Raw genomic sequence first — 22,218 nt, forward strand, 5'->3', positions numbered from 1 at the left:
CATGACAACGCAGAATTACAGCATCTACAGTCAGGTGTATTCGTTTCACACACACACACACACGAAAAAAGGATTTTTGTGAGAAGTTTCGTGACAACTTCAAACGCATCAGCTCCCTCTATAGAGACAGAATCATTTCAAGCTTCTCCGACAGATGGCGAGGCACCCGTGGGTGACTTCAGGTTGAGAAACGGGCGCCCTCCTCCTGCTCTTTCCTGGGGAGGAAAAGGATGCTGATGCTGACAGGAAAGCGTGGAAACCAACCGACAGCCAGCACAGCGCGCTTTCGTGATGTCCTTATTTTAACTCCGCTCGCCAATGTCAGAAGACATCAACGGGGAAAGCCTTAAGAAGCGCGGCTCAAGGTGGTTTTAGACCGGGCGTTGTGATTTGTGATCAGCTTAAAACAGTTACGGATTGCGAGCTAATTTAAAAAAGAACAGACGGCAAGTGGAAAATCAAGTTGATAATCCACAACATAACAGTTCATCAGTTCTTCCGCCGAGCTATGTAGTTCGTCAACAGTAGCAAACAAAGTTGTTGCTAAGCGACAATGAAGTCCGTCCGTATCGGTGGCGTTTTTTTGCGGTCTCGCGCATTGATATTTAAATTAACCGTCAGGTGTGCGATAATTTACAACGGTTTCGAAGGCACGTCAGCCAATCAAAGCTGAGGGCCGGAACTAATTTTTCCTCATAAACGTAAATAACCCAACTAGCCAGCACCTAGACAGCTGTTTAGTACTGGGAGTAAGCTAGCTTGTTCATGACCCGTCTTTCCGTCATCGAAAGGCTCCACGAGGATTAGTTTTGATTTACCTGAAAGCTTAAGCTAACTCCGTTGGACTCTTGTTTGCCACCTGACCACTCGAGTCGATTTCCCTCCCCCTTGTAATTGCCATTTTCCAATGATGACAGAGCTGTCGCAGGGACACGTTGATGGCAAACATCCTCTGTCACTCAGGCAGTACTGTATGGACAGTCTTTGGAGGTCTACTAAACCAAACCTATGTTTATGATGATGGGACCTTGGACAGAAGCGGGAACACAGCCAGGTAAACGAATTTAGCAAGAGGTCAAACCGTGTAGCCTATGTTTCTTCAGGGAGCCTGACTTTATGGTGCTCATTTCTGAGTCTAGCTACTTACCTTGTAGAATAAGTAAATAATGTCTGTTGGTCATAACATTGCCATTCATGCTGAAGGGAATTTGTAGGGAAACTTCAATTATACCATTAAGCTTGTGGTTCAATTTTGTTGCATTTTCTATATTTTAAACATTGTTATACGTTAATGCTTAGTTTTGCAATCGTGCTCATATGGGAGTTTATTGTGACCTTCCTATCCATTTGCAGACTTTTTAGCTAGTGTGCCTCTAAGATTTATAGTGGATTTAATTGCAGATGTTTTGGTTGATCAATGGTACATGATGAAACTCATGACCAAAAGTGACAAGGTTCTGAAGAATGACTATAGTAAGTAAATGTGAGTGTGCACACTGTGCAGCCTGTTTTAGCATGGAAGCTTTTCAAGGCTTTGTGCTGTAATTAACAAACTTTTTTAAATATGATGATGTGTTTCTGAGATAAACACTTGTCCAAATGACAGTTTTATTTTTGCCTAACCACACTCTTACAATACACTGTCAGTGTCCATAAGACTGCATATTATTTTCACATGTCTTATTAGTCAGTTTTGATTCAGTTTTTTTTTTTTTTTTTTTAATTCTTCCCACCCTGGGCCTTCTTATTTATTTAGAGACCCATTTTATCCCTGCCTTGCATCTACTTTTTTCGCTTGATCTGTTCTTTGGTCTGAATCTTTGGTATTCTCTCCATTAAGTGGAGACGGTCTGTTACCGGGAGCAACTCTGTTCGCTATTATTGTGGTCACTTTGCCTCATCCATTATGTCAGCTCTCAAAGGTTGCAGACTCTGTATTTTCACAGGGGACAAGGTTTATTTTACTCCAATGGCAGACTTTTCTTTTCTTTTTTTCCTTATTTTATCTTTTCACTTGGTTCTTTACTCTTCCGCATTCACCCTCTTTATTTCCTCTTCTCCTCTCCTCTCCTCTTCTCTCCAACACACTCATTTGTCATGACCCCACTCTCTTTCCTCTGTCTGTGCATCTGAGGCTCTTTGCTTTCACTGTTAATCAGGCAGAGCATGTCTCTGGGTGCTATTAGCGCACTCAAGGCTGCCCACACTGTACTATGATGACCGCACACACAAATACACAGCTCTGTATTACCCACTTATTGCTCCCTCTGTAGCACTTTAGAGGGAAATTGAAGCAATCTTAACACTAGATACGACTAAATCATGTGATTTAAACATGTAAAAACCATTTGTTAAATTAGCTGAACATGGATTCACTCAAGCAGAAACACACACATTAATGACAGTATATACATTCTAACACATTCATACAGTGTACAGAGGTGTGGTAGAAATGTCACTGTCCTGTTTCTCCCTGTTTTGCTTCATGGGCAGAAAATGGGTTTAACACCTCCTTGATAAGGGGATCCCTGCTAGCCATGGCTGCACAAAATAAAACCTATACCGTAGGGTGCCTCCAGTAAACACATAACAGGAGGCAAGTAATAGATGATTGACCCTCCCTGAAATGCTACTTTCCACTTTATCAGAATATATACTATAAATAATAAAACAGCATCAATTGGGCATGTGTGAGACAGTGAACACATTAATATTAAACTGCACCGTTGCATTAAAGTGTGTCTCTGTAATCCCACTCTGTTTAAAGAGTGGCACATTTCAGAGGGCTTGCTCAACTTGGAGCAGAGTTAAGCTGCGACACAGGCAGTGAATGTAATCATGTTACATCCTCCCCAAGTCTTAACGAGGTGAATTTTTAATAAGTGTATTTAAACTCTCATCCCTCTCTTTCTCTCCCTCTGGTTTGTCAATCAAACCCCCTCCACAAGAGGCAGCCATGAGCCCTCCACGCCGACCATCGAGTTCCCATGGTGACAGGTAATTTCCTTAAGCACTTCATTCCCCTACATGTGACACTGAGTGACATTGTAGAAACACATATACATACACACACAAATATGTAGCCAGTACTGTATGCAGTAGACACACACAATGGCATGCACACATACTATTGTAAGTAGGTGGATGGCATTTTCATTTTTGTTTCTGTAATAACCTGACACTGTCCACTTTGACGGGGGCAAAATGTTAGTGTTTCTTTTATGAATAATGTATACGATTGTATATGTTGATTTGATTTTGTTTGTTAAAACGTGATGCATATGAAATAGGACAGTTTGCATACATAATCTGCATCAGTTCAGACTTTCATGCATGACTTGCTTTGACTCCGAAAATGATGTCCCCGTTTAGCAAATCAAATCATCTAAGTTGTTTTTCTCAGCTGTGTTTGACATTGCAGATGGAAAAGCTTAGGAGTTAGACGAGCTTCTTCATTCAAGTGTTTGCATTATTCAGATGAGGCCCAATGAAAATATTATCAGTTGTTTTTATTAAGTCATCCTCAATAATTGCAACTTAAGCCATATTCCCTGTTATAGACCATAGTCTGAACATTGATTGTTTTGATTGAAAAGTCCGCTCTTGCATATCATACAGCCCTTTAACTGCCCTCACACTTCCCAGAGCATTGAATCTTCCCACCAGTAATGGACTTTTCATTCATTGCCTTGAATTCCCTGCATTAACAAATTATCTTAGGCGCCTTATTGTTCTGTCTGTTAACTTGTAAATTGAGCTGTAATATGAATCATTGTAATGTAACAGGCTCTCTTAGCAGACCAGTGCAAAAGCTGGAATACTGACGTGCAGATACTGCTCTTCTCATACAGCAGGCCCTCCACTGAGACCCTGCAGAAGAATAACAGCAGCAACTCAGGTGTTATTCTGGACATCTCGGCTCTCAAGATGGCAGATGTGGATTCAGAGGTGCCTCCTCTTCCGCCTCGCTACCGCTTCAGGGACTTACTGCTGGGGGACCAGACATTTCAGAATGATGACAGGTAACATGACGAACACTATTACTGTACAGTATGTAGAATATGAGAGGCTGCCCAGGGCTTTTCTTGGAGAGGGCGCTTTGTGTTTGTGTGTATGTGTGCATGCATACATCTACTCTATGTTAAATCTCCCGTGATACTTGAAACACTGTTGTCAGTGGTTAATGATAGTCCACACATTCCAGAAGTTACATATATGTTGTGTGTTACAGACTACATTGCTTTCCCCCAAGCTGCCTCATCTACTTCTACTTCAGTTACTGTTTTTCTGCATTGCCCAGAGTGGCTTTTCACAACAGCCCCCTAGAGAATGTGGCAGGACTTAGCTGTTGGTTTGATGTGTAGGTGGATATTGCAATGGAAATAGAAACAGTGGAGCAAGAGGTTTTCTAGAGAAAAAGTAAGAGTCTTGCTCCTCATGCAGACTTTATGGCTGTATTGCGCTTGTTGACTATATGAACTACTGCCAACAGGGAAATGGGTATCCCTGCCTCTTCAATGATGACTGTGTCTTACTACTCTAAGTGTCACATTGGTTCAAAGTCACTTTAAAAACAAGTCTTTCCTCTCTGATTCAAAGTTATTGACACAAAGATGGACAGTTATCCACAGAAACAAGAAAAACACACTGAAATTAGCATAGAAAAGCAAAGTACATCAAGTAGTGTTGAAGTAAATTTGAGATTGCATTTTCCTCTTGCTTTGAGCTAAGCATGAAATAGCCCCTCCCTTGGCCCTTGACTGTTGTAACAGTCATTAAAATGCTTGAGTGTTTGGGAGTCTCTGAAGAGCTCAGTTGTTGTTGCGGTTGCAGAAGCAGACCAATGGATGCTGTTTGCTGCCCAAGACGGGAAGAAGTAACTGAGAGTCAGCCACAGCTGAATACTGTGGAGCTCTCCATGGTGCTGAAATGCAGCTCTCTCTCTCTCTCTCTCTCTCTCTCTCTCTCTCTCTCTCTCTCTCTCTCTCTCTCTCTCTCTCTCTCTCTCTCTCTCTCAGGCTAGCAGCATTGGCACATGGAGAGTACTGTTTTATAGTCCTCCCATTGCTTTATCAGTAACTTTAAATTTCAAAGTTACCATGAGACTCATTACTTGAACTTTATTACACTGTTAAATCCAGTTTGCTGTTTGTTAAAGGATCTTCTTAAGACTGCTGTAAACCGTTGTAGTCCATTAATATTGGCAGCTGCCTGTGGCCTGAGGGTGTTTGACATATCAGAGATGGTTGATTTAAAATCAGGCAAGTACCTTGCCTTAAGGAGAGAGGTTAGCTTAGTTCTTATTAAAGAAGCTGGAAAAAGAGAGGGCAGAGGTCTCATCTCCACTGAACGGGCCATTTCATGCAAGAAATTTGAGATACCTTGTTTTATCTTGCTGTGCAGATACTGTAGTTGCTGTTTGATTTTTCTGAGGTTTTGAGATATCCAAAATGGAACCTCTGCTTCATTTTAGAGCCCTCATTTTGTCGATGTGTAAATTCTGATTCTTATATCATCATCGATGCACCATTACCAAGAGGCTGTCTTTTTTGTCTTGTAGATTTGCACACCTGGTTGTGCCTGTAACAATACCACTGATTTATAATTTTATCAATAGTTGAATCTGACTGTGAGCACACTGTGTATGTTATCTCTCAAACCCAGGCTGCTGGTTGTCAGCAGCAGCTATGCTTCATGCAAAGAGTCGATAACCTTAATTGGATGCCTTTTTTGTGTGTCGTGATTAGCTCATTGATCTGTATCGTATGAATAAAAAATGAATATCATCATAGGTGAAAAGTTACCTTAAACCAAAAATGACAAAATATGAAATAAATATGAGAATCTGTTTTGCCACCATAGACTCTCCCTCTTTTTTTTTTTCTTCTGTTAACTCTCCTCCGTCTCCCTGGCTCCCTGCAGTACAATGCTGTCAGTATGTTTTATATCAATGTGAGGCCTTTTGTCCACACATAACATTTACAGTGGTCCAGTATTTGACCATTTCTCTCCACACATTGGTCTCTGTGTGCCTTCCCAACGTATGTAGTGATTTTTCGGTATTCAACTACAGATGCTTTGGCTTTGTTTTTTTGGCTACATGCCTGTTTTGTCAGCACTGTTGACATAAAGGATAACAAATGGTTTGAGCCAAAGAGATTTTAAGTAACACTCGTTCGTGGTAAAGATTACACTACATATTAATTACATGCAAATACAGTCAACGTACAGTAGCATTAGGCTTATCTTTTAATAGACAATGACATGTAGGCTTTGTCATGACGACCTTGAGATGCTGAAGTATGGCATTCAGGCTTGATCTGGATCTTGGATGCGTAGATCATGTATGTGTGTAAGAGTAAGTGTATGTTTTGTGTGCCTGTTTCATCCAGTGGGTCTCCTGTGAATAGTTTTCTTGATCACTATTCAATTGCAAAGGGTAATTAGGGCTTGTTGCTGGGTTACCAACACGTGTGTGTGTGTGTGTGTGTGTGTGTGTGTGTGTCCGTCCGTCCGCATGCTAGGTCTTGTAACAGAGCTAGATAATTCCCAGACCCTGCCATAACAAACACAGACTGTAAATACTGTAAATAGCAGCTTTTCACACACACACACTCATACACACATCTGTACAGTGTGTATGTTAGGAAATGACTAAATAAGAAGAAAACACCACTGTTGACAGTGTCTTCTGTCACTGGACAGAAATTGCTAGTTTCTGAGCTCTGGAGTGGAGATGGAAGCAGACGGTGTCACTGGGCTTTGGGGACACTCTATTTCGTGGTTGATGACTTTCTGCATGCTCATGGTTGTGATGTTGATTATTTCCTGTGCTGATGCTTTGTCGAGTGTAAACCCTCAAAACAAATTAACCCCTAGAGGGAGAGCCAGAACAAACCCCCCCCCCCCCCCCCCCCCCCCGCCCTGATAATTCACTAAACGTAATACATTGATAGAGGGGTGTGGCAACAACAGCATTCAGATGCACAAACATCTTGTTACAAAGATGGTTTAACCTAGTGACCAGTATCGTTACTGCTGTCCACTGCATTAGAAAAATGTGTCTGTGCACAAACAAGACAGGTACACAATGCCACATTTGAATCAGGAAGTAGCTCTGCAAAAAACATATGTTTATGGCTGCCCAACTAACTCACATCTTTGTGTTTTCACTATCAAAAATGAATAGGTGGTGCCTCAACGTATGTATATTTAGTATACTGTCATATTGTGAATTCAATGGGAAATCACTTTTGGAGCTGTTGATAGTGTAAATAACCAGACAGTGATGTTGTAATCTAGCAAAAGAAATCCTACTTTATGAAATTAATGTAAAAATCCCATATCACCATAAAGTTGTCCCACTCATTGATTTGCAGCATTGCCCAAAAAGGTCTAATACAGTTCTTCCCAACAGTTTCTTGCTTGTGACGGCCAAGTAGAGATTTTTGGAACAATGTGCTTGAAGGGTAATGTTCCAAATTCCTGCCAGCTGACAAATTTATAGTCTACCAGTAATTGTCATTGTAAGCCAGTTTTGATTAGATAATATTGTTGAACTGGGCGTTTTGTTTATAATTTGTCTGTTCAGTTGTGTTTCTTAACCCTACTTGGCTCTAGTGACGTCATAATGTTCCGAAATCTGGCATGTCAGTGTGGATTAATTGGTTTGTTTTTATGTCTGTGGGCAAATGCAAGGTTTTCAATGTGTGTCACTCCAACGGTGTCAAGGCAGGGCAATAAGCCCTTTTGTGATGTTTGTATGTGTGTCCTTGTGTATCAGTTCATCTCTTTGTGGATGTGGGCGTACAGTGTGCTTGTGAGGAGAGCAGGAGGGGGTGGGGGGGTGGGGGTTTCTTCCTGGACTGTCATTATCTCCAGGGTTGGGTGTCAGAGGTATGTAATGACAGCTTGGCTGTGTGGGAGCTGAAGAGGAACAATCACGCTGAAGTCATGGGTCTGACAAGGGTGTGTGTGTGTGTGTGTGTGTGTGTGTTTGTGTGTGTGAGTGTGTGAGAGAGAGAGTATTGTCTCTGCAGGTGTTCGTGTATGTTTTCTCAGTGTGGACACTCTGGTGTGTGTGTGCCTGTGAGTGTCTGATTATACATCCGAGTGTGTGTACGTGGGTTTGCTTCTCAGTTTGTCAGCCAGCAGAGGGGGGCCAGCCTCAGTCAACGTCAGAAATAGAAACAAGCCACAAAAACACTTTTGTACATGCCGACAGGGTTGAAAACAGAAAGAGCAGCAGGGAGAAAATTGGTTCCATCCATCGTCTCTGTGCGTGTCTAATCTTGTTTCCTGGGCCTTTTTTTCTCCTCTAATCAAGGCAGCATGCTGATGGGAGTAATGTTGACTGAGATGTTAATTGGTCACTAAATCAACTCTTAGCACTTCCTTGTGAGTCAAATAATGACACTTGGAGTGGTGACCCAGCACTGATGCATGTTCCGATGTCGAGCAACAGCTAGGCGCAGTCATGGATCATTCAGTCATCTTGCTGTGAAAATCCATTATGACAGCTTGATGTATAAACTTCTGAGTTGATCAACATTGATTCTGATATGTTTCATAACCCAAGTTGTTGAATTTTCCTGGGATCCTCTGTCAATATATTTTATGGTAAATCAGAAAATGTGATGTTTTCATATGAAGAGAGGGGTTTCATCTCTTGGAGACCTCTTATAGATAGATAGATAGATAGATAGATATTACAGGACCAAGCTCCAAAGGGAATAAAGTGTCAGAAGACAGTAAATGTGCACTGATGCTGGCAGCAGCTGTTTGTTTGCACTGATTCTGTGGCAGAAGTGACTGCTGGGATTTGATGCCTGGATGATTTCTATCTGAGCGAGTTCAGGAGGCTGATAATAAGATAGGGAACAAAGACAAAGCGGGAGGTGACGAGCAGAAGGAACTCAGAAACCCAGAGGGAGGGAATGAGGAAGATGAAATAGATGACAGATAGGAGGGAAGAAGGAGGGGAAAGGACCAGAGAGAAAAGAGGCTGATGATGTGAAGATGATGAGGACGATTAGGTTTAATAAGTCATGAAGGACTAACAGTTGAGTGCTCTCATGCTTTGTTCACACTTCAGGCTCAATTCCAAATTCCCGCTCATTTCAGATTTAGAATGGCAGTTCTCATTTATCTGATCAATGCAGTAATGCTGAGCAGTGTCAACAAGACACATACATTTTTTTATATAACAACAACTAAAGATATTTAGGTGTTGTGTGTGTGTGTGTGTGTATAAGTGGAAATGTATCATGATGATGAAGTTTATGGTATGGTCCTACAAATTTCTGTTAATGTCAACACACGATAATGTTGCTGGCAGACATTAGCTCCATGCTTTGGTTGAAAACGCTGTCTACAGATGACTTGTTTTAAAACAACAATCCTTTTAAAAGTAGCCGTAAATATGCACCTGATGTCTACATCATTTTTTTTGTGCCAAAAGTCTGAGGCTCTAAAGTTACATAGTCCCGGGCAAAAAGTCAACATCCTCACTAGCTGATGACTTATGTTATGCTACATGAAGAATGAGCATTGCTCATACACATTGCAGTGTAGAGCTAGTCCTAGAATTATGGGTACACTAAGGAGAAAATTATACATGTCAGTATCTTTTCACTTTTAGCCTTATGAGAAAAGGTGAGTTTTTCAGTGAGTTTGGCAAATGTATACCTGTAACAGTGGCTGGGGTTTCTTGAGTGTAAACTTCCTCAAATACAATAAAGAGCAGGACAGGTGACAGGTTTTTTTAATGTCATCTATAAACCCTCAAACTAATGTAGTTGACTAATGATGTGCTCCTTTCCTTTGGAGGTAACGCTTGATTATTATTGTAGGCGGTATGCTAGTTAGCAAGCTTGCTTTGCCCAGCTATGGTTGATAAGATAAAACTGGACATTGGCTGTTCTGGGAAAGGATTTAGTGCATCTTTAGTTGCATGGAGGTTGACATGCACAAAGACCTGTTTCTGGACCACAATTCCATGAAGTGAAAATCATTAAATTTAGTAATGATAACAGTTCTTCACATCTCAAGTTGTGACCACAAAGTTTCCCGACATCATCTCTCCTAAACATCTTATGTGCTTGAAAGTACGAGTGTTGTTACCGGTTCCACTTAGCAACCAGAGTTTGCAATTTAGACCATAGGTGACATTAGTCACCACCATCAGCAGAGTGAGTGGGCGACACTTGAGGGCTGCTAGACTTGTTCTCATCAGCAACAGAGTGACTGTGTGTCTCTGACGTGCTGTCAGTTTAAGGATTACTCTTAGTGTCACAATGAGGCCCCAAACATGTTATCCACATTCTGTCTATTTTATCATAATCTATGGAGGCAAGTTTGTCCAAAGGATTTGTGCAGCCAGTGAGCAGAACCTGGAATGTGACCATGTAAACAGTGAAAGTGTGAGAGAGAGAGAGAGAGAGAGAGAGAAAAATGACATGCGACAGGCATTGCATTCCTGAAAAGCTCAATTTGAACAGGGCTCCATTTCAGCAATTTCTGCTCAGATTTATTTCCCTTTAACACAGCGGAGGTATTATTGAAAGTGGCACACATGCTTAAGATGAAAAAAATGAAAGCGCACAGCTTTGCTAAAGGGCTTTTATTGGTCTTCATATGAAATCATTACAGTGGCTGAGCACACATTCTCACAGGGATATCTCAATTGGGAAAGACGATTAGAGGTAGACTGCAAAGAGAAAATGATCGGGGGGGGCGGGTGGTTCCTGAGAGAAAAACAGGATTTCCTTCACCCCTCAGAATGTCTTCCTCTTCTGGGCCATTGCATCTTTATGCCTGGAAATCTCTGACGCATTTGCTGTTTAGCTCCCGTGGTTTGTCTTGCCAACTTAATTAGCATCGGTGCAGTTCGCTCGTCAGACTTTAATAAACAGCTGTGATGATGGAGACAATTTGATGAGGATGTCAGCCCTGTAGAGGGGTTTCCGGTGTTGTGGGTGTGTGTGAGACATGCAGCATCACATAGAGGATTATCCAGGAATCACAGAACACAAGTAGCCTACTTCCACTAGTTCAAAGAGATTCAATCAAATGCATGAGGGCCAAATCTCAAAGCTACATTAGAGTCAAAGTATGTGCTTGGTTTTGTAAACAGTTTGCACAGTTTTTGCCTTGACTAGAATAATCTGAAATACTAATCAATTATGGCTCATGAATGTCTCATACTGGTTTTTATGTAGAATAAATTATGAGGAGATTTAATCTTTGGTGCTGTACTTATTTGCCTGCTTGATTTTTGCCTGGTCAAGACAATCAGGAAAACGTTTCATAATCAATATTGCTGTTATGGTTCACTGATCACGGATTTGCAGCATTATTTTAGTAATGAGCCCAGAGAAAATGACTCGACTGCCTGCCGCTCTAGTGATGTTTTTTGTTTTTTTTCTCTCACCTACTGCCTGTTTACTTAGACACCATCTAGCAATTATCTCTCTGTTCTTTTAAATAGAATCTTTGTCATTCCTGCTTTCCACGAATAATGAAAAATGGCTAATTTCTAAATGCTTGCTGTCTGTGTATACCTTTTTGTATATGTTTGGAAAAGACATACAGTTTGCATAGTACACTCCACTCGTATCAGCTGCAAGTGTTGCTGGCTCTTGGCTCTTGTCCCTGAGGCTGTGAAATTCCTTAAAAGTAGAACTGGGCTGTGTGTGTTTTTGTGTGTTTGTGTGTGTTTGTGTGTGTGTTTGTGTGTGTGTGTGTGTGTGTGTATATGTATATATATATATATATATATATATATATAATATAGTATACTGCAGTGATATAATATCAGTGTGTTGATATAGTGTAACTTTGTGTATTCCTGGTCTTAAAAGATGCATGACATCCCAGGGACATACATTTTATTACTTGGTCATATAACCACATATCTTATGACTTTGAGTTTAAAAATAACATTGAAATTCATTAGTCTGATATACATGTATGTTTGTACTGTGAGTCAAATGATAAAATATATAGTGGCAAAAAAACACTGAAATTGATCCAAGTGAGTCTCCCTGATTTATGACAGAAAACTATATCTCAACTTTTTGGGAGATGGCAAGTGAGGAGGCCATCACTCAAACAGTTCCCCATACAAGGATCAATACAGACTAGGCTGTGAGTTATTACTGAAGAAGATGAAAAGTTTCTGCTACTATCACTTATGAATTTTTTTGCAGTTGTTCACCTACTTTAAAATAAGAAAAATAAATTTCTAGTTACATCCACAAACACATGAGCTGATTCTCCCATTTCATGCAAATGAGAACAGCATCATCGCTGCTTTTTGGCGCACCATCATGCTGGGAGCATTTGTTTTATTCATGAAACTGTTGAACATGGCCTATTTGTTAGTAATGTGGCCTAATAAAAGTGCCTGCATATTTTCAGAGGTTTAAATTGGAAATTGTAGCTGTATGTCGAAAAAGAAAACAAACAAAATAGCAGGCATAGAGGGTGAGTAAATGCTGCACATATATCTGCACAAGCTGAGGTAGTATTTGTTTCTTCTTCAACAGGGAGTCTGATCTTTTCACATTTAAGATATAAAAAGACATAATTTAATAATCTCTTTTTTTTTTTTTTTCCAAATGAACCATTGGCTCTGGCACACTCAATTTTACACAAGTGAACCTTCCCAGACATCTTCGTTTTTGGAAGAGCACATAAGGTTATGACCAATAAATGGGTAGTTGAACCTCTTTGCACGAAAAAGCCTTTGGCAAACCAGCAGTCGGCGAGCAAAAGCTTCCCTCTGAATGCGGTGCTCCAGTGCATGCGTACACTCCTGTGTGTGAGCCTGCCAGTGGCACTGGCTAGACTTCTTCCCCCTCTCTGGCTATGCTGTGCACAGGCAGACAGCTCGCCCACAGCAGCACTAGCTCACTGCCTTAATATGTTTTGACAGTGGAAGTATTATTACAGCTCTCAACACCCATCTGCAGCATGGAGCCGAAGCGCACCAAATGATTTTGATGCTTTAGACAGAGGCCTGGTCGCTCACTAAAAATGTATTACTAAACTATCTGGTCCATCATCGCCTTTGGTATTCTGCACAGGCAGAATGTGGCCTACAAATTCAAGTCATGATAATAAGGAAATCTGTCATTTTTTTTATGCAGCTCTCAAATCAAACCTGGCAGCTGGAAGAAATCTTATTAATTACTGCTGTTTTTTTTTTTGTTTGTTTTTTTTTAATCCGACATCATGAACAAATGAGTAATCCCTTATTGCTCCCATTTCTTTTCTGCAACTGTACAACTTAAAATGTGACACCTGTGTCACCATGGTAGAACATGGTGTGGCATTTATCAGCTCTGTCCCCAAAACTCAGTTTCCTTTTTTTCTGCTCTTTTTCATCTCAGTGGCAGGAAGTAACTCATCCTGCAGAATCTGATTCCTCTTCCATTTAAATAGGCTTCACCGCTCTCTTTATGTTTGTTACATCAGGGATATGCTACCATAACTTGGGTCTGACATCATGTATGTGAATATTCTGTGTGAATCTGAGGCCATTAGGTGGGCTAATAGTCATTTCAGAACTCTCTCTGGCACCTATATTAAATGTAGTTTTCTGCTTGCTTCATTTGAGCATAATGGATCCTATGCTCCTCTGGTTGGGTTGCAGGTTCTACCAGCTTCTGCGATGCACCTGAAGCCTGTGAAGAGTTTGAGCAGCTTGTTCAAGGATACTGCAGTACGACCTCACGAGAGATAAACCCTGGAGCTATACTGCCATCTGTGTCATTAGATATAAAATAAATTTAGCCAGCACTGCCTGATGCCTGCTCCTTGTACAGTATGTTTTTACAGTATTGCTGTTGGCACGACTCACACTGTGCAGTTCTCTACTTCACCACATAGTGTCTCTGTGCTCACATCTGTCCTTCTGCTCCTGTTCCTGCTGCTGAAGAACGTGTCTCCATCTCCTACCCCCTCTCTTCTCATTCTCTGGCACATCTTGATATTTTTCCTCAATCCATTCATTTCTTTCTGTTTTTCATGACTTTGACTCTTTCCTTGGAATCAATCGAAACCAGTCCACCCACCGACAGGCACTTAGAGCACAGACACAGTCTCCATTTGTTTGCTGTCATGATTAAATAATACCACAATGCTCATCTAGCAGCATACTTTCATAAATACATTACAGCTTTAATTGCTGGATAATGTTGTTTGGCAATTAGGATAGGAGTGGAGGTGGAATATGCAGAGGAAGTTGACTTGGTACTTGTATGTAACACATAACATTAATATCAATGTTGTATACTAAATACCGTCGTTGCACACACTGACATCTCAAGGCTAATCAGACCTAATCAGGCAGTCCATTTTATACTAGGCACCACAAAGCCTCTTCACAGGAACAGAATCATGATTAAGTGGCTTGCTCACATGTATGTTTATATCAGCTGTTAAGGAAAAAGAAGAGATTTTTTTTTTCTTTCACCTCCCAGTTTTTCCTATCTAGCTGTGGATTAAACACTCTATCTAGCCTCTATCCACGGCCCCACCCCTCTCTCTCTAATCCCAAGGTTACTATCGACAGATAATTTAATGCGTTTCCTGAAGGCTGAACCTAAAATGCCATGTGAAATGAATGTGGAGTGCATTATGTGTTTCCTAAATTCATTACAAGCGAGGCTTCAGCTCATGTGGCTCCTCTGGCTACATTAGAGATGAACAGCATCGTATGAACACATGACTGTAAACAGGGCATTAAGATCATGATGATGATCCAGAGATGAGAAGATGTTCTGAATCCATGTCGGGCACAAAACTACGCCAACCTAATCTTTAGAAAATCTTAATCTTTAGAAAATTAGATGTAAATTTGAATCATTGTTAAAAGTGTGAAAGTCATATGTTTGTCAATCAAGTATTTGGTGTCTGCTTGTGATGGGATCACCTGAGATGGATGTTAATGCCAAGTCTGAACAAGGTCACAGGGAAAACTCCATTCATCGTCTCCTGCCTTGTGTACCTGAACGGCTGTACAATCAGCGTCCAGGCTGATAATTTGAAAATCACCTGCTAGGCTAGTAACACGCCCCTCCCCCACCTCAGGTTACAATTCAGTAATTATCATAAAGTTCTTAAATGCTTGTGAACTTCTGACTTCTTGGTGTTACAGCAAATGTGGGAGGCACAGTGGCTCAGTAGTTTCACGCTCTTCCCTCACACAGGGAGGTGTTGTTCACGATTCCGCCTCTGTGATGTTCATGTTTCATTAAGGTGCTCCAGTTTATTCTACGTTTCAGTCCAAGCACATGTAAGTCGGATAGATGAGAAAACAAATGGACCATGGATAATGAATATCACTGAAAGTCTAACTGACTCTGATGTGTTAGTGCTGTGGCAGTCTGGTCCCATGTGCAGGACCTTTCCCTGCTCTTTGTCTAATGTGTGCTGTGGTAAGCTCAATTCTCCATGACAATGAATAAGTCAAAGTGAAGGACACTTTGTCACAGTGTGGCTGTCCTTTAAATCTAGACAACATCTTGTGTTTGCTTTGTGGGTCTGCGAGCTCTGAAACAAACTCCTCAAAGTCACAAACTAGATCAACTCAAAACACATGTTTATATGTTGAATTTTATACAATTGTCTGCATGTGTCAGTGTGTATCTCTGCTTTGACTTGTTGCAAATTGACTCAGATTTTTAAATGTGCACTATCTCCTCAGTAAAGGAGCTTTGTTATTATATGACTGAATGATACATAATTAATTTTCATTATCAGTGTATTGTTGTAACAACACATGACTACCCATTAAAGAAAACCCAACTTGTAATGAGATAAAAAGTCTAAAAAGCAGAACTTTCTGGCCTTTTGAAATGAACTGACACTCTAATATTATTTCTCATGTAAGGTGTACTCCAGGTGTGTGTGTTTCCATGCGAACCGGACTGATTGTGGAGTGTTTGTCTAGGCCACCTGCTCATTTATCTGTGGTTTGCCATTATTCTTTGCCCTTTGTCCGCAGTCAAAACTAACAACAGCTGAAAGAAGCTGAATAATGAAGATCTCTAGATAGTGAGGAGTTTGATTGGCATGGTTCCATCTTCCATTCAGCAGCCTTTCAATTACTAAGATCAATAAGCTTTAATGAGAATAAAATTTGGGATTTCAGAAGCATCTAAATCTTCAGAAACCATCTTCTAGAAATGAAGATCAGAGGATGCACTGATGGACATGATGAAGGTGAATGATTGGCACGTTTCTGTGATCAAAGGGAAAGAGGATAATTTTATTTGACCACGTTAGTTATGTAAGATGGTTTGGGAGCCCGTTGGGTTGGCCAAGCCATTGACGTTACATCGTGACGACGTGTGAATCTTACAGACGCAAGGGAACATCACATTTCCATCAGGGATGGAGGAGCGCTCCATAACCAGGAGACAAGCCGATGCTGCCCTCAGTGTGTCTGAGGAGCCCGTGATGCGGCAGAGAGGGAGACGCTCTCCCTCCGCCTTCGTGCAGCACCAGTGAAACGGGGATGCGGTTTTCCGGCGGCGTCGGTCGCTGACTGAGCCTGTGCTGACGCCAGGAGTAGGAAACATATTGGCCGCTCTCTGCTGGAGGTAACTCTAGGGAGGCAGGAGAACCATGGCAGGTGCAAAGCTGACGCCCTCGCCCTCGGAGATCGACCCAGACGTCAAGACCGATGTACAGAAAACCCCAGAGCCCACCTGGGTCAACCCCGCCAGCCCTCTCCGGACCATGGGCTCTTTTGGGAGCGATGCCGGCCAAAGGTAGCTGCCGCAGATCGGCACCAAAGTGGCATGTTTCTGAATGCAGCTCGCTTGCACACATGCAGCATCTGCGTTATAACATGATGCTGCGAGCGCATGGTGCATAAAGTCTTCCTAGTAGGTTAACTTGGCTCGTAATTATCCTTACGCAAAAGTTACGCCGCGATCAATATCCCATTACCATTAAATCTATTCATCCGTACCATGATATTTCCCATGGAAATTTATAGGAATGTGAGTGACATAATCGTTACGCACCGGATGCTATATTCTCCCTATTGGGGTTGAACATTAACGCGACCAGTGCGTCTATTTATGAGTCAGTTTCATGACAGATACTGTAGCTGAATGAATGCAAACGCTTCTGCCGTCAATCATTTCTCTCTCAGCATCACAGAGATTCATTTTATGGCTGCAGTGTATAGTGATTACATAATTCAGTGCATGCTGCATTCCCATTACAGTTTTATGAATCCTGATGTTTTTATAAGGTAGGAAGAAATCCCATAACACTGCTTTGAAAGGGTGAAGTTATTTTTGATACGATACAACCAGATTGATGGACAGAAATAAAATGCAAACCATGAGGGATTATGTTGACTTACTTCCATATTTTGATAAACCTACATGTTATATTTCAGCACATGTCTGCACCTCTCTACATAAGCCTCCACTGTGAGGACACTCACTCCTGCCATTTGGTAGACAAATTAGATTGTGGTTTGTGTGAAATGGGCTGAACCTGTAACAACTGAGGGAGACATGTTTTTTTTTCATAGAGAGACAATAGAACTTGAGAGCTTCAGATTGGCACTCTCATCTGCAGGTTATATGGGGTTGGTTTGGCAGTGTTTCAGATACAACTGCACAGCCAATGTTCTGGTGGTGCAGTGTGTTCTGTCTCTACAATATTTACAGCACATATTTCTCCTGGATGTTGATATTAACTTGAGGGCATTGACAGTTCTGGGTATGTTTGTGATCAGAAATCTGCAATCTGTTTACTGAAATATGGAAAATCTGCAATAACATTTATTGTGTAATACTTCTGTGATTTTTATTTTTTACATTTGATAACCCAACAAACAACATTGAAACAGAAACACATATATTCCATAAAGAATGTTAGTGTTGTCAAAAATGGTAAAGATCATTATATGTGATGCAAAAATTGCAGTATAATACTCTTTGGAACATCACTCAAGCCAGAACCATGAAGTTTCGACTGTATGAAATCTCTTCAAATATTAATAAAACTCTAGCCATCCCTCCTTCACTAGAAACTATAATTTCCCATCAATAATAAAGACCAACTGAGAAATGTTCAGTGATACAAGTCCACCAGTACTTCAGTACTTTTGAATGTTTTTCAGTCGACTGAAACAACTCCAGTAAACTCAATACATACTCTGGAGAGCTTTCCCTCGGAGCGAAAATGTCTCTAGCTCAGCTGCTGCATTTTGCATGACAGACCTGGAAGGATGTCATGGTGTGTTACGGAGTTGGCAGTGTTATCCCAGGTCCAAAGAATGCATGTGGATTGGGCTTAAAGATGGGTCAGGAATTCTTTGCACAGGGTTTGAAGCTTGAGATGACATTAACTCAGGAAGACATATTTCCATTTGTTTTTTCTTGTTGTTTTATAATTACCCCCTCAAGGAAATGCATTGTGTTTATTTCTGCACTTTTTGCTAATGAATGTGAACTTTGCAGTGCCAGTGGTTTGCCGGGTTCACCCATTTTGAACTATGTCTTTCATCTCCAGCACCTATTAAGTTTGCACTTCTCAAATGTTGTTGTTCTTCCTGCTAAACCTTCTGATGTTTTTGATTATAATGATCTTTGTTTGGAAATGACAGCTTAGCTCGGAGCGATGTGCTCACTCTTTTCATTACGCAAACAAGAATTGCAAACACTGAAGCTGTTCAGCTAAGGATGCAAGAAATGATGATGACTCCAGTAAAGATGATATTGAGTTATCTATACTCAACTGCTGACTTTGATCTTCATGTCAGTTCTAAAGAGGAATTAGATTTAAGCTTTTCATGACCGAACAATATGGTTTCTGTCAACCAGTAGGATCTATGGATGGATGTGCAGGGTGTATATGGTGAGCATGATTTATAGAGCAAATAACAAAACACTAAATTCTACTAATAATGATAAATGTAATCACAGCGATGATGGAGAGAGGTTTAAAGGTTGACATGGATGGGGCAGCTGATTGTCACTGCTATCAAAAAAAACGAATGGTAACAGTTACAATGTCTGTCCATGGTTCAGTTCTAGCCAAGGACTTGTGTTGCATGTCATCCCCCTCTCACCCCATGTTTCCCATCTTCTTCTCCAATGTCGACTGTCTGATAATGGCAAAATGTATAAAAAAAAAATAATGCTTCAAAAATTCAAGTCAATTTTTATTTGTATAGAGCCAATTCACAACATAAGTTATCTCAAGGCACTTTCCAAATAGAGCAGGTTTAGACCTTCTCTTTATAATATTATTTACAAAGACCCAACAATTCCCACCAAGAGAAAGCGCTAGGCAACAGTGGCGGTCCTTTTTAAGAGGCAGAAACCTCAAGCAGAATCGGACTTGGGGTGGGTGGCCATCTGCCTCGACCAGTTGGGTTGGGGGAGAGAGAGAGAGAAAGAGAGCAAGAGAGAGCACAGAGGAAAAGAACAAGAACGTGCAATGATAGCAATATTAATAATAGTGATAGTAGTGGCAGTAACAGCAATAGTAATGTAATGGCAACTGTAGTGCTCCTACTGATAAAAGTAGTAATGCCAGCAAATTGTATTGATAAATATCATTAATAATCATAATTATAGTAAATTTTAGCACACAATCTGCACAAATTCAAACAGTGGCTATGAAAACAGGGTATAGGGATGATGCTGACATTAGATTAAATGATGATAAAAGGGGCAAAGACAGCAGTGACATGGCTGCAGCTGCAATGATATTAAATATTAGTGACACTGACAGTGAATAATGAGCATGAGCTATGACGTGCGATGGTGGAGATGATGAAGCTCGTGGTGTTGCTGGGTGTACTCCAGGTGGTTGTAGTGATGACTTCAGAACTCTTAGAGCGACCAAAATCTTAGACTTAAAAAAGCTGGCAAACTGATCTGAACAGGCTGGAGGAAGAGAATATAGACTTCCAATCAGTTTTGAGAAATTTAACAATATCGACTGTGGCTTTATTGAAGTGCCTGTTTGTATTGGGATCAAATACACAATATCTGCGAATGGCTGAAGCTGTGAAACCTAATGCATCAGTTGGCCAGTTGCCCTGGGTAACCAGACTAGGACCACCATCCACCATTTGCCACCCTCGAGAAGAAGCTCTTATATCTAAAAATGAATGAGTAAATGTTTGCCTTCGATTGTCCTCCTGTCCCATTACTTTCTATCAGGAAGGACAAAACTTGATATTTTATATCTTAAGTCTACACAGCCCCTGAATGTCTCCTGCAGGACGACAGGATGTAGTCAGGAGTCAGAGAGCTTTGTAGGGTGTAAGATGCGATCAACGTGGGATTTGTGTCGAGCATTTGAGTTGAGAATGAGAGGATGTGGAGGGAGGAGCGAGAGAATCAATAATCTGGCCCATTGTAGCTACAACACAGCCTCTGAAGAATATATTTCTGCATAATTTAAAGCATCTGGGGATCCCCTTTAATGTTTGTGCATATAGGATTCTCTTCACAGTATTGACATCCCAATACAGTGAAGACACTAAATGGGACTTGGAGGATCTTCAGGAACAGAGGGGTGGACCATCTTTTAAACACGGGATATGGTCAAAACAGATAAATTCATGCTGATTTATTTTGGCACCCTGCAGCCTCGCCACCACATTGCCTCTCTGTGAAAAAATCTGCTTGGAAAATGGGCATTAGGTTTGGCCCGTTGGTGTGCTATAAATCAGAATTTTTCGAGCCAAGTGGGAGCTGTATACCATATTCTCGTTAAGGCTACATTAGTATATTACATAGAATGATTTTTTTTCGGGATATAGGCCAACAGAGCAACTTGAGAAAAAGCAGAACATTAGATTGACTGATATACAGCATAAACTTTTTACCGCATACTGATTCTAAATCACTAATGCATTCTATTGTTTCTGTTGGCATTTCCTCCTCAAAATCAAAGCTACTCACTTAGATACTGGTTGTGTACGTTGTCCACAGTTTGACCGATGCTTTGACTTTTTTGCGTTTTTCCTTTAATTGACATTTAAATTGATTGATAATGACGGGGGCGTTAGGGAAATAGCAGGAAAGTAATGGGCATGTACACTGTTTCAATTAATACTAGATTAGTGTCGATATATATATATATAATAAAAGAAGCAGCTCAATAAAGTCAACTAACAGGATGTTATTTTCCAAACCTCCTCTCTGCTCTCTCATGCTGCCCTTATTCTTCTTTCTCTTGCATCTTTTTCTCATGCACATTAGTACGTTCTCACAATGCATGCCAGTTGGAAAGAATATTTTTGACAATTATTTGTTTCTCAGTTTCCTATCAGATTACTTTACATTTTTTTCAAATTCATTGCTGCTCAATTGAACTATGATTGTAAATGACGGTAGAAACATTTGTCCTCCCTTTTTTCTTACTGTTTATTTATAGCACCCTGCTTTCACAGAACAATTACGCTTTCATTTAAATTTGAGCACCCGAGGTTTAATGAAGGGTTTTAATGTGGTCCTTGGGGTAAATCACATGTTGTCCATCATTATCGTTCATTAAACCAGGAAGAGGAAATCTCTCAGCAGTTGACTTGAGAGTTGAAGCTCGAAAATAACGAGTTCCCTGGTTGCTGTGCGCTCACCTAAACAAAATTAACTTTTGATAAGACCTTGGATATCAGGAGGATACATCTGAAAGCATGCCAGTGGCCTTTAATTAAGTCTCTACAACACTGTCTGAGATACTCTGTGTGTTTGGCTGTGTGTTGTACATAACAAGCGTGTATGTACATACATGCATAGGCCAAATCATCGATCCAGCTTCTTAAGAGCATCAGTTAGCAGAGAATCAATTAGAAGGCTCGAAGAACATGAGGATGTGGGACAATTTGAGCAAAGGTAACTCATACAAACAGCTTTCAGTGTCTACTGAACTGAATCGGAGTCGTGCTCCAGAAAAAGCTCACTGCTTTCGGCTACGCAGAGTGCAGCAGAGTAGCACTATCACAGACCTTCGAAAGCTGATTGCAATGGAAGGGAGGACAACAATCTGATAATATGTCTGGTAGAGAGCTCTTTAGAGTGCTGTTAACACTGAGACCATAATTTTATTGATGAATCTCTTGTACTGTACTCACCAACAATCAGTTGCCTTCACGTGCTTACAGCATCAACACAACACCGTGAGCCTCTTTTCTATCAATATGTATCATGATATAGTCATTTTTCT

General features: G+C 40.8%; 1 protein-coding gene across 25 annotated transcripts in view; it reads left to right on the top strand.

Moving 5' to 3' along the window:
- LOC130169216 (potassium channel subfamily T member 1-like) overlaps positions 1-22,218 on the top strand; it is an 80,334-nt gene that overhangs the window by 852 nt on the left and 57,264 nt on the right. For 16 of the 25 annotated variants that reach the window (XM_056375727.1, XM_056375725.1, XM_056375737.1 and 13 more), the window contains exons 2-3: positions 2,949-2,997; positions 3,852-4,022. In XM_056375727.1, coding sequence (XP_056231702.1) covers positions 2,949-2,997; positions 3,852-4,022 — 220 coding nt within the window. Of the gene's footprint in view, positions 1-117; positions 1,055-2,948; positions 2,998-3,851; positions 4,023-16,354; positions 16,782-22,218 lie in introns of those variants that run through there. The other 9 variants (XM_056375728.1, XM_056375726.1, XM_056375736.1 and 6 more) reach the window with 5 other exon arrangements.

The sequence above is a fragment of the Seriola aureovittata genome, chromosome 5 (assembly GCF_021018895.1).
Source record: "Seriola aureovittata isolate HTS-2021-v1 ecotype China chromosome 5, ASM2101889v1, whole genome shotgun sequence".
In the NCBI taxonomy this organism is placed as follows: domain Eukaryota; kingdom Metazoa; phylum Chordata; class Actinopteri; order Carangiformes; family Carangidae; genus Seriola; species Seriola aureovittata.